Source organism: Phlebotomus argentipes, unplaced genomic scaffold (genome assembly GCF_947086385.1).
Source record: "Phlebotomus argentipes unplaced genomic scaffold, Phlebotomus argentipes genome assembly contig_2, whole genome shotgun sequence".
Taxonomy (NCBI): Eukaryota; Metazoa; Arthropoda; class Insecta; order Diptera; family Psychodidae; genus Phlebotomus; species Phlebotomus argentipes.
In genome coordinates, this window is record NW_026776162.1 from 8,174,671 (window position 1) to 8,186,257 (window position 11,587).

The 11,587-nt window shown below is 49.8% G+C and overlaps 4 protein-coding genes across 5 annotated transcripts; 1 reads left to right on the forward strand and 3 right to left on the reverse strand.

Annotated features, from left to right (window-relative positions):
* Positions 1-4,015: 4,015 nt before the first annotated feature.
* On the reverse strand, positions 4,016-5,173 carry LOC132264594 (S-formylglutathione hydrolase). Its single transcript, XM_059764843.1, has 2 exons — positions 5,064-5,173; positions 4,016-4,941 (listed from the first exon to the last, which is right to left on the reverse strand). Exon 2 carries the CDS (start codon positions 4,939-4,941, stop codon positions 4,087-4,089), a length of 855 nt encoding a protein of 284 aa, XP_059620826.1. The 5' UTR covers positions 5,064-5,173; the 3' UTR covers positions 4,016-4,086.
* A 301-nt stretch (positions 5,174-5,474) lies between these two features.
* Positions 5,475-6,857, reverse strand: LOC132265410 (presenilins-associated rhomboid-like protein, mitochondrial). The gene is made up of 3 exons (XM_059766060.1): positions 6,666-6,857; positions 5,691-6,602; positions 5,475-5,626 (listed from the first exon to the last, which is right to left on the reverse strand). The coding sequence occupies exons 1-3, from the start codon at positions 6,713-6,715 to the stop codon at positions 5,533-5,535; spliced, it is 1,056 nt and encodes a 351-aa protein (XP_059622043.1). The 5' UTR covers positions 6,716-6,857; the 3' UTR covers positions 5,475-5,532.
* Positions 6,858-6,888: 31 nt separating this feature from the next.
* On the reverse strand, positions 6,889-10,195 carry LOC132265409 (probable glutamine--tRNA ligase). 2 transcript variants are annotated; one of them, XM_059766059.1, is made up of 3 exons: positions 10,044-10,195; positions 8,686-9,979; positions 6,889-7,996 (listed from the first exon to the last, which is right to left on the reverse strand). In XM_059766059.1, the coding sequence occupies exons 2-3, from the start codon at positions 9,933-9,935 to the stop codon at positions 6,931-6,933; spliced, it is 2,316 nt and encodes a 771-aa protein (XP_059622042.1). In that variant the 5' UTR covers positions 9,936-9,979; positions 10,044-10,195; the 3' UTR covers positions 6,889-6,930. The 2 variants fall into 2 exon arrangements, with proteins under 2 accessions (XP_059622042.1, XP_059622041.1); XM_059766058.1 differs by having other exon boundaries at positions 8,686-9,982.
* A 32-nt stretch (positions 10,196-10,227) lies between these two features.
* Positions 10,228-11,555, forward strand: LOC132265412 (uncharacterized). The gene is made up of 3 exons (XM_059766062.1): positions 10,228-10,435; positions 10,507-11,158; positions 11,316-11,555. The coding sequence occupies exons 1-3, from the start codon at positions 10,284-10,286 to the stop codon at positions 11,553-11,555; spliced, it is 1,044 nt and encodes a 347-aa protein (XP_059622045.1). The 5' UTR covers positions 10,228-10,283.
* Positions 11,556-11,587: the final 32 nt, after the last annotated feature.

The following is an 11,587-nucleotide window of genomic DNA, read 5'->3' on the forward strand; positions in this document are numbered from 1 at the left end:
AGCGCGCGACATGAAAAAAACCCCACCCCCGAATTTTCCCTCCGTCGCGCGCCGTGAAACTTATTTAACATGCCGGAAACAAGTTGTACGCGAAATGAGGTAAAAAAACACCCCCAGAAAACGCACACAGAAGAGAAAAGACGCGGAAAAAAGCGACGAGAGACAACACAGTGTCATTGGTGAATTTTCCAAAGGCTCCCCTCTCGTGCCTGCTAATTAATGACGACACACAATTTTGCTGTGAAATTAATTAACCCCCATTTAACCACTCCGAAGCGACCTCAATTTGTTCGGCGAGCGACCCAACTGAGCCACAAATGCTCGCAGACTTGCTGGACTTTCGCGGAAACTGTCGCAGATTCCGAGGCTCAGCGAAAGGGTGGAACTGATTGCACGAACTTGGATAGTTTATCAGCGAAAAGAAGAGCGTTATAGTCATTTATAACACTTTTATTTCTAGCAAACTAGAGATAAAGGCCTATTTTTGACACCCAATTTACACTAGAAATGTTTATTAGTTCATTCAAATCGAAATGAGCCTAAAAAGACCCTCCGAAGCACTTGTCAACTGGTCAGCGTGACCAGATGACAGCTGTCAAACCTGTCAAACCCTTACAAAAGACACACGGACGCCAGAGACATCTATATCAGCCGAAAGACAGTCGTTAGAGTGAAGGAAGTTGAATTTTCTAATTTGATGGGCAAATGCGCTTTATGAGCGTGAAAATCGCATCTGAAAATTCAATCTAGACTGGAAAAGTCATATCAATTCGTAAAAAAATCAGTGGATTATAAAGTTTTCCAATTAAACTGTTATGAATTGGCCAGATTGACCAGTTGGATTGAAGGAAATCTTGCTCTTTATAAGTATTAAGAAACTGAAAGTTTAGTCGAAGTTTAGTTGCAATTTATGGCTCTTCTTAATTTAATACTGAATACTTAACTTTCCAATTCGACGGGTGCCCCGAAGACTATCAAAAGTCAAAATCGCCATTTTTCAGTAGAGCGATTTGAAGTTTGAGAGTTCATTTAGCTTTGAAATTTTCCTTATTTTCCCATAAACTCTCTGTTATCTTTCAGTAAATTGATAAAATTGCTCAATTCTATTTTTATGTAATTTTTCCCAGGTTTTTCCACTGTTATTTGTTGAAATATTAACTAAAATACGAAGAGTTGATTGACGAATTGGAAAAATTTGCTACAATAAGTCGGTTTTTGATAATTTTTGTGTATTTTTGTATTCAAACAATTCGTAAACATCAACTTTTTACATTTTTCCTGCCCATTTTTTCACACTTTCGTCTACCGTCTATAAACCGAAAGACACTCACGAAGGGTTTCTGGCTTGGTTTCTTGTCAATTTAACAGTGAAAAGATTTAAAACTGCAAAATTGAGGTCTTTTTAGCTCATCGAATAATAATTATATAATTCCGATCAGGATGATTTGTGCGGCGAAAACTATTAAAAGTCGACTTTTCATACTTTTCAACGCAACATTGAGAAATTTTCTACACGCGGAGTTTTTAAGAAAAATCTTATTTCTTTATTTTTTGCCAATGCACTCAATGTAATGTTTTCACACGTGATAAGAAGACATTAAGATCAATCCAAACAGACATAAGACGTCAACTATCCAAAAACGACTTTTGATAGTCTTCGATTCACCCGTCGAATTCCAGCACACTACAGAGCGTTATTGCCTTGCTTCAACTTTACACTGTTGAATCGCACACATATCAAATTTTCTCGCATTATCTAATTAATTCACCCGAAATTGGACATTGTGCGACCCTGGAGAGCGTCTTGAAGCGAGAGAGAAGGTGGGAAAGCGAGCGTCTCTCAGGGCCCCATTTTCCACCGGAGCGCCACTTAACTGCGCCATAAAACAGCCATTTTATCTGCACGCTGGGAAACTCGCCGGAATTCCCTCTTCCTGCCGCCCAAATCAATGGGGACACACGTTCGCCACCCGGACCAGCCGAATAATTGCCACTTGCCACAAACTCCAGAGTCGAAATAATAATTTAATTGCAACTATATGAGCGAGTGTCGAGGGAACTGTGCAAATTCCACCGGCGACGCGTGCTTAATCCCGACGCCAGGAGAGCGGGGCGACGTCCTCGTGGAGTTGTTGGCCCGAGTGATGACAAAACTTTTATGATTATCCCAGAGTCCTCACGCGAGCGCCGCGCCCCCGCCGCGCGCGCGTCCCTCGGCGTCCGAGCGACGTGCAGAAATGATGGAATGTCCCTTAAAACATCATCTCCCCAGCGGACGTGTGTCCATCAATGCTCGCTTCCGTCGCCGCGCGTCCAGAGGCGGAGCGCGCGGACTTATTTGCACATCTCCGGACGCACTGCACTCGCGCCATTGCAAGGACGTGCGCCAGGAGCGATTCCTCTCCATCCACTTCCCTCGAGAGTCCGTTTTGCGACAGTGTGGCAAATATTGTGACAAGAACACTTTGGCCCAGAAGACTTCTGCAGAAAGTGTGCCAAAGGTCAGAAGCCTTGCACAAGAGATTTTCTGGCCCCTCTCGAGAGCGCTAATTAAATTGCGCTCCCCCCCCCCGAAAAGGATGAGCGGGGATGAGTGAAATGAAAGTAGAGCTGAAAAAACAGTGAAATTCCATTTGTTATCGAGCTTCGGGGCGTTTTTAACGTGATTTCATCTTGAATTTCAATATATTTCTGTCAAATTACCAATTGATTTTGCAATTAAACTCATTGAAATTCATTCAATACCAAAGCAAAGTGTAGATTTTCATACAGGAAAGCTGAGATTTTTTAGGGGAAATGCGGGAAATGAGAAATTTGGTGAAGATTTCAAAGCTAAAAGCTCACTTTCAACGTCGATTTTTGCTAATTTCCCCACAAAATGCTTCTAAAAGTGCGCTTTTTCATATAAACATTGAAAGAAAAATAATCTATAGACTTGTCTTATGACATTCCAAGAGATGTTCTTAGAGAAATGTGTAAGACAGTCCAAAGTTGTCACAAGACAACAACTAAACTTATACAGAATTACGTTCTAAACGTATGAAACGGTCTTAAAGCATACAAAACACCCGTTTTCCAATATCCAAAGGATTTTTTTTATCTTTTGAGGTCCTTTTAATAGCTTTAATGATCCATTTATCGATTAATATCGTTGAAATTGACTAAATATTAATGCGGAATGTAGATTTTTATACAAGAGAACTGAATTAATGATTCTATAGATTTATCTTATGACATTCTTAAGGAAATGTGTAAGACAGTCCAAAGTTGTCATAAGACAACGCCTTAAATTATACAGAATTACGTTCTAAACGTGAATAATCCAATGAATTCTTTATCTTTTGAGGTTCTTCTGAAAGCTTTAATGTTTCATTCATGGATTAAAATGTAGATTTTTATACAGGAGAACAGAATTAATAATTCTACAGATTTATCTTATGACATTCTTAAGGAAATGTGTAAGACAGTCCAAAGTTGTCATAGAAAACCACTTTCTAAATGTGAAAAACGGTCCAAAAGCATGCAAAACAACCCTTTTTCCATCATCCAAGGAGTGTTCTTCATCTTTTTAAGTCCCTCTAATGGCTCTAATGATTCATTTTCCCTCCCATCCAATTATCTTCTCTGGCCTCTCTTGCGTCTTGTGATCAATCACACCTCAGAATTCGCCGTGAAAGCAGTGGAAAACCCACCCTTTGGCGCATCCCGCAGAGATTAAAGTTCATCCTGCGGTGTCACACATCCTTCTCAACTAAATTATTTCCCAGAGACCCTTTTTTGCCAATCATCATCAGCTCTTTGCATTTTTCCTGCCATTGTCCGGCCGTCGCCGGGAATGCCATCAATTTATCATGATGACATGAAGCAATCAGTTGCTCTGTGAACTTCTCTCTCTCCCCGGAGACACGCCGAGCGTCCACTTTTGCCAACTATATGATTACTCCTGGGAGCCTCCTTTGGGGCCACAGGCAAAATCACGAGATGCTCTATTGAGATTAAACTCGTTTTTCGCACCGCAGAGCAAGTTTAAATTGCCAGAGAAATTGTATATTTGCACAATTCACATGCACATCATTTGATGGTCCTTCACTGGAGCTTCTCGAAGTGGTACCGGATGTGCTCCTCCACGAAGGACGCGATGTAGAAGTAGCTGTGATCGTAGCCTTCGCGCGTCCGCAGGATGAATGGGAAGTTGGCCGCGCGACAGGCGCCGGCCAGGTTGTCCGGCAGCAGCTGCTGCTCCTTCAGGAACTGATCGGCGTCGCCCTGGTCCAGGAACACCTCCAGCGGCGGCCCGTTGTACGTCTTCACCAGCTCCGTCGCGTCCCAGCTCTTCCAGGACTCGCGATTGGCGCCCAGATAGCCGGTGAACGCCTTCTGTCCCCACGGACAGTTGATGGGATTCGCGATGGCGGCGAAGGTGGAGACGCTCCGGAACAGGCCGGGATTCTTCAGCGCGCACACGAGCGCACCATGACCGCCCATTGAGTGTCCAAAGACGCCCTTGCGCTCCAGATCGCACGGGAAGTTGGCCTCCACCAGCTCCAGCAGCTCCCTGGTCACGTAGCTGAACATCCTGTAGTGCTTCTTCCACGGCTCCTCGCTGGCGTCCACGTAGAAACCCGCGCCGGAGCCGAAATCCCAGGAATCCTCCTCACCAGGCAGATTCACGTTCCTCGGCGAAGTGTCTGGACAGACAATGATGACACCCAACTCGGCGGCTGTCCGCTGACCGCCGGCTTTCTGCACGAAGTTCGCCTCTGTGCACGTCAATCCGCTGAGCCAGAAGAGCACCGGAAGTTTCGCCTCGGCGTCCTGCGCCTGAGGCGGCAGGAAAACCGCGAATTTCATCTCACAAGACAACTCCTTGGACTCGTGCGAGTACACGCGCTGGTCACCGCCGAAGATGCGATTGGAGGACACGAGCTTAAGGCTGGTCATCTGGAGAAATGCCCGGAAGGCAGATAAGAAAGTGAAGGTCAAGGAGGATTTGTGGATTTTCCACTGAATTCTCGAGAAAAACCGTATGACAGCTGAAGAATACAATTTCTGGGATTCTTTACCTTGGATTTGTGTAGAAAAAATGCTTAGAAAACCCGTAAAAGCAGCGAAAATGCGTGAAAAAGCGAGGAAAAGCCGCAAAAACAACTTTCACTGTCAAAGATCACACTGAAGTTCTTACGAAAGTTGGCGGAATTTGAAATCGGACGTTGAAATTCTGAAAAATTCACGCAGCCGAAATGCAGTTTGTGTCTTGGCTCATATTTGGCCAGGAAAAAGAGGGTATCCCTGATTTCCTGGGCATTCCCTGAGCATAAAATATACGCAGGGAACAAGGGAACAATGAAACATCTGATGTTTCATACATGCATGCAGACAAAAAATTTGAATTCATCGGTTTTTAGGTTAGCCGAGACACAAACAGCATTTCGGCTGCGTTTCAGGGAGGATGAAAAATCGAAAAATCACAAGAATTCTCAAAAATAACCATATAATTTAATAAACTCGCCGATAAACTATGCAGAGGCTTTACTATTTGCGTGGTTGCTCGCGAATCTTGTGGTATTCGCGCAGGATGACTTCTCTTCTGGGCCAGATGTGGAGACTTCCGTAGTAGAACCAGAATCTGGAAGCAAGAGAAGGGAGAGAAATCATTCAGAAATCGCCAAAAGGGAGAGAAAACTACTCACAGTCCGAAGAGCGCGCCGCCCAAGTGCGCCGCGTGATCGAAGATCTTCCAGCCCATCGCCAGGCCGGCGATGTCCAGGCCCATGATGCACTTGATCGCCGTGCCGGCGGAGAACGTGAACATGGGCAGGAAGATGATGCTGAGCTGCGTGTCGGGATACTGCGTGCACACGTACGCCAGGATGGCCATGATGGCCCCGGAGGCGCCCAGCGACAGCCCGGCCTGGCGCATGCCCGTCTTGTAGACGTAGCTGGCCAGGGAGGAGACGACGCCGGCGCTGAGATAGACGGCCAGGAACTGTTCGCGGCCCAGCGCGTGAATCGCGGGGCCGGCGAAGGAGCGCAGGACGTACATGTTGGCGAAGATGTGGAAGAGCGAGTAGTGGCTGAAGGTGGAGAGGAACATCGGCCAGCAAATCGCCCTGGCGGCGGGATTGGAGCAGAAATACTTCACCATCGCCGGCTGCAGCCGCGGGACGCGCCACAGGCCGAACACCAGCAGGTTCAGTGCGCAGATGGGCACAAAGACGCGGTCGCCCTCGGGCAGATTCCGCCACCAGGTCTCAATCTCCTGGCGCCAGTTGCTGGCCTTCTTCTGCGTCCCGAAGACTTTGCTCTTGAACCATCCGGCGGCCGCGGAGCCCTTGACAGAGCGCAGGATTCGCGTGCGCACTCTCTCGTACTCCCAAATCGTCACGCCGACGAAGCTGCCCGTGGACAGCGCCAGGGTGAAGACCAGCGGCTTCCACAGTCGCGCAGGACTCAAGTTTCCGCCTTCCGGAGAGAACTTCTCGAAAGGCGTGGGCGCCGGCGTCTGGGCGGGACTTCTGCTCTCATTCTTGAATTGTCTGCTCACCAGATTCGTCCGCGAGTGACTGGTTCTGTGGAATAGTTGCTGCTGGCCGGGATTTTGCCTACAAAAGACGTCCGGAAGCGTGTTTTTGTCTGATGCAATTTCGAGGTTAATTGTGTCTCACCTCAGCAATCCTGGGAATCTGGCAGCATTACAGAAATGCCTGATGATCATATCGACAGAGATACTTTCCCTCTACTATACGCAACTCATAGTAGATTAGATAAGGATGCAGAACGAGGATAAATCCCTAGAACAGCCGGATGCAAACTTTCACTCCCGCAGGAAAAACACAGCAGATCGCAGCCAACTTCGCGTCACTTGATTAGCGCGCCAAAAAGAACAAATTCAAGATTTTCTCCGCTTTATTGGCCACAATTTGGGGGTCATCACGCCTTCCCGGCGTCCTCCTTCAGCGTCACGGTGCGGTTGAAGACCAGCTTGTGCGGCGTCGAGTCCGGATCCACGGAGAAGAAGCCGATGCGCTCGAACTGGAACTTCTCGTGAATCTTGGCGTCGCGCAGACTCGCGTCCGCCAGCGCCCGGACGACGGTCAGGGAGTCGGGATTGCAGTCGCTGAGGAAGCCGCCGGGCACCTCGTTGGGATCCTCTGGGTTCTTGTGGCGGAAGAGCGGCTCGTACAGCCGCACTTCGATGTTCAACGGCCGCGAGACGAACTGCACGAAAGCCTTGGGCTTCTCCGCGTCCTTCAGCTCCTTGCAAGAGCATCGCAGCTCCTGGACAGCACCCGAGGCGTCTCTCACCACCTCCTCGACGTTGATGACGAGGCCGGCGTGTCGCAGACCGACGGATTGCGTGGGCGAGAGGCGGCGGAAGCCTTTCTCTGGCGCCTCTTTGAAGTCCGAGCGCTCAATGAAGAGCTCGCGATCCAGGCAGATCTCGTGGAAGCCACGCTCTGGACTGCCCGGGAAGTTCTCCACCCGCCTGACTACGGCGCCTGAGTAGGGGAAGTTCGTGAGCGTCACTTTGAGCGGCTCCAGCACGACGAGCGTGCGCGGCGCCGTGGAATTGAGCACGTCGCGCGCCGCGGCGTCCAGCATCGCCGGATCCACGCTGCCCTGGGCGCCCGTGACGCCCATCTGGGCGCAGAAGTTGTTCACGGCCTCGGCCGGGAAGCCGCGGCGGCGCAGCGCCGTGAGCGTGAACAGGCGCGGATCGTCCCAATCCTGCACGATGCGCTCGGCGATCAGGCGCGCGATCTTGCGCTTCGACACGACGGTGTAGTTGACGTTGAGCCGGCCGTACTCCCACTGCACCGGGCAGTAGATGTCCAGCGCGTTGCAGAGCCAGTAGTACGAGCTGCGCCGCGACTGGAACTCCTTCGTGCACAGACTGTGCGTGATGTTCTCGATGCTGTCGCACAAGCAGTGCGTGTAATCGTACGTCGGATAGATGCACCAGTCGCTCGTGCGCGGATGCGGGATGAACTTGATCCTGCAACAATTTGACATTTTGAAGGTTGATCTTCAGCGGATTAGGCTATCAAGGGGGAGATATTGTGGCCGGAAATTGTTTTTCAAGCAAAATAACGCAGAATTATTGGTTCATTCATGAGCAAAAATAAAAAAAAACGCGACTTTTTCAGTGAATTACTGCAAGAATTCAATAAAATAACTGCTAGAACTGCTAGAATTTGTGCCTTTTCAAGGCATTTGAACGCCAATTCGTGATTTTCTTAACTAATCAAGGCATTTTGATAAACTTATCGTCATTTGTCATAACATATCGCTACAAATTGTACTCAATTTGTTATTTTCTAGCAATTTTAATGCGAAATAACATCCAAAAACAGCAATTCTTGCATTTGTACTTAGAATAATTTCTTTATGCTCCAATTAAATGTGCGATTGCGACAATTTTGTAGTAAAAACTGATTGGAAAGTGAAAAATAACCTCAAAAACATCAAAATAACCTCAAAAAGGATCGAAAAATTGCAGTCAAGACGATTTATTTGAACAGAATTAGTTCAGAGAGTCTAAGAAGTGGCTGAAAAGGCCTTCTTAGGCTCAGAAAATTGTCTGAAGTGTTTGAAATTCTGCACAGCAATTTTGTGTGATAATTTCAGTGAATTATCTCCCCCTTGATTTGCCCTTTTTCTGGACTAAAAACGGCGGATTCTCACCTGTACGCCACCGGATCCTGCTTGCCCTCCTCCAGCGTGATCTTCATGCGCAGCGTGGCCGCGCCCTCGGCGATCTTGCCGCGGCGCATGTCCTCGAACAGCAGCAGACTCTCGGCCGCCGGCCGGTCGCGCCACGGCGACGGCGGCGCGCTGAAACCCTTCATCTGCTCGCCGCTCTGGTGGCAGACGTACGCCAGGCCGCGGCGGATGAGCAGCAGCGCCCAGTCGTACAGCTGCTGGAAGTTGTCGCTGGAGTGCGTGATGCGCGCCGGCGTGTAGCCCAGCCACTCCACCATGTCGCGGATGCCGGCGAAGAACTTCTCCTCCTCCTTCTCGGGATTCGTGTCGTCGTAGCGCAGCAGACAGACGCCGCCGTGCGCCTGGGCGTAGCCGAAGTTGATGTTGATGGCCTTGGCGTGACCGATGTGCAGGATGCCGTTGGGCTCCGGCGGGAAGCGCGTCCGCACCTTGCCGCCGGTGGCTTTGAGGTGCTCCTTGAGCAGCCGCTCCGTGGACGGCGTCACCACGTAGCCGTCCGTCTTGTAGTTCTCCCCGGGCGCGTGGAAGTGCACCTTGGTGCGCATCAGCTCGGCAATATCCCGCGCGCCGTCCGCCGAATCCGTCTGGACGGCGACTTTCACCTCGGCTTCCGCCTTCTTGGGCTTCTTCTCCGCCTTGGGCGGCGGCGCCAGGTCCGCCTCCGTCTTGGGCCCCAGCAAGTCGAAGATCTGCACCTCCACCTCACTCTTCACCGCCTTCCCGTCCGCCCAGGGCAGCGCTGAGCGCACTTCCTGCATGATCTTGCCGACGTTGAAGCGATATCGCTGCTCCACAATCGCCTCGCGGCTCTTCCCGATCACCTTCTCCACTGCCCTGTCGATCTCCTCAGGCGTCACCACAATTCCCACGCCGCAGGCGCTCTCGAAGTCCGGAACACTCACGGAAGCGCCGCTCTTGCTTCCGTGCGTCAGCAGGAACTCCAGCGCGGCGTCGACGCGCGGAATTGAGTCCAGCTTCTGGGTCTTTATGTACTCCGCCAGGAAGCCGAGGTGACCCAGGATCTGGGGCTTTATCTTGGACGCCATGTGGTAGAGAAGCATTCCTGCGCCCTCCGGCAAAGTTGCCACATCGACGCCTTTCAGCGCTTCCGTGAGATTCTTCGTCACATTGGCGTTCTTGAGCGTCTCCTTGGCCTTCTGCTCGGTCATGCCGAGGCTCACGAACCTCCCCAGCATCTCTTCGCCACTCATCTCGTCGTGTGGCTGTGAAAACACCCGGAAAACCTCGCGGAAAACTGCTGAGAAGATTGGAAAGTGAGGTTAGAAGTGTTGCACAATATTTCACTGATGATTTCTCACCAAAATCCTTCAGAGAACTAATCCCGATGCACTTGGCAGTGAGTAAGTAAACAATTAGAGGGCATTCACTGATAAGAAAAGCGATAAAAATGAATTTTTCCGGGGATTTTTCTCCCGGCGAAATGACGTGTATCCAAGTCACCACTGTATAACAGTCTGGCCAAATCTGTATAACAATCGCAGACGTCAAGTTGTGGTGAAAAACTTTTGTTATTGCTGTGCAATTTTATCTGAAAAATCATGGAAAATCCCAGGGAAATGGACCAAGTGGCCAGCAAACTCACGCGCCCAGTCAACAAAGCCACCGAAGGCATTATTCCCAAGCTGGAGAAGATGACAAAGCCGCAGCTTCTTGAGCTGCGCGACAGACAAATGCATCTTCTGCAGAACAAGTGAGAAAATCGCTTCTGGAAGTTTGTTTTTCCCACGCTTTTCAGGCCTAATCCTTTGGCTGATTTCCCAGGAATCGTCTGCAGCGACTGCCGGACAGAGGGAGGCGAATCCAGGAGATGCACGAGAGGATTGAGAAGCGCTTGCGAGAATTGGACACTGTTGAGGAAGCGGCGAGGATGTTTTCCGACTTGAATATCGCCTCTCGTGGCCAGAAAAGCCTGACGAATCTCGAGTGGACTGGCAAGTGTCATCCTCAGATGGACTACACGGTGGACAGTGATGATGATGAGGCGCCAGATCCGCTGAAAGTTCTCGCGCAGAGCAGAAATCTCGCGAAAACGGTGAAGATTGTCAAGGAAACGCCGCTAATCACTCAGGAAGACCTGAAAGAGATCAAATCCTTCTCTGACCATGTGCAGAAACCACCTCAATCCGATGAATCTCGCAGTGCTTCCTCAATGTCCGGAACTTCCGCTGATCTGGACGCTCATGCGGCGCTTCTGTGCGAGAAGGAACAATCCAGGGAGGTGAAGAGCAAGTTCCGGCCCTACCAGACCACCAAGAGCGACGTGCACAAGCCAGAGGCCGAGATGGAGCGCAGAGCGAGGAAGCAGTGGGATTTGAGCGCAGTCGCGCCGCCTCAACTCACGCATCCGGGCGTCAAGATGCTTTCCCTGCACGAATCCCTGGAGCTGCAGCTGCGCAAGCAGGAGGAACTGAAGGTAGCTCAAGAGTTGCTGGCCAGAGCCTTTGCCCAGTGCGCCTCAATTGTCGACATTCAAGACCTTCAACGCTGAAGAAGACTTTTTTCTTTTCTATTGCGCGCCTTATTTTGTAGAGATTCTTTGAGAAAATCCATGAAAATCCCTGTTTTTCCAGACGCTGGAGCGGCAGCAAGCCGAGGCGAGACTCCAGAAGTCGCTGAAGATGGTTTCCAGTGACTTCCAAGCCAAAGATCTCAGTCAGTTCTTCAAAACCTACCGCGAAGTGCCTGAATCTGACTCATTGTCTGATCTCTCGGCGTCCAGTGAATCCCTGGCGCTGGCCAGTGACGATGAAGTGCAGGACATCGACGCTGTGGAGCCTTCGGGAGGAGTTGTAGTGAAATTTAGCCAATAAACACTTTATTTGCCACTATAGAAACTGCCTTG

Coding starts and splice junctions, on each gene's coding strand:
- LOC132264594 (XM_059764843.1), bottom strand. CDS start 4,941: ATGACCAGCCTTAAGCTCGTGTCCTCCAATCGCATCTTCGGCGGTGAC.
- LOC132265412 (XM_059766062.1), top strand. CDS start 10,284: ATGGAAAATCCCAGGGAAATGGACCAAGTGGCCAGCAAACTCACGCGC. Junction 10,436..10,506: donor ATGCATCTTCTGCAGAACAA/GTGAGAAAATCG, acceptor CTGATTTCCCAG/GAATCGTCTGCAGCGACTGC. Junction 11,159..11,315: donor GCAAGCAGGAGGAACTGAAG/GTAGCTCAAGAG, acceptor CTGTTTTTCCAG/ACGCTGGAGCGGCAGCAAGC.
- LOC132265409 (XM_059766059.1), bottom strand. CDS start 9,935: ATGAGTGGCGAAGAGATGCTGGGGAGGTTCGTGAGCCTCGGCATGACC. Junction 7,997..8,685: donor CAGGATCCGGTGGCGTACAG/GTGAGAATCCGC, acceptor AAATTGTTGCAG/GATCAAGTTCATCCCGCATC.
- LOC132265410 (XM_059766060.1), bottom strand. CDS start 6,715: ATGATCATCAGGCATTTCTGTAATGCTGCCAGATTCCCAGGATTGCTG. Junction 6,603..6,665: donor AGATTCCCAGGATTGCTGAG/GTGAGACACAAT, acceptor CGTCTTTTGTAG/GCAAAATCCCGGCCAGCAGC. Junction 5,627..5,690: donor GGCGGCGCGCTCTTCGGACT/GTGAGTAGTTTT, acceptor TCTTGCTTCCAG/ATTCTGGTTCTACTACGGAA.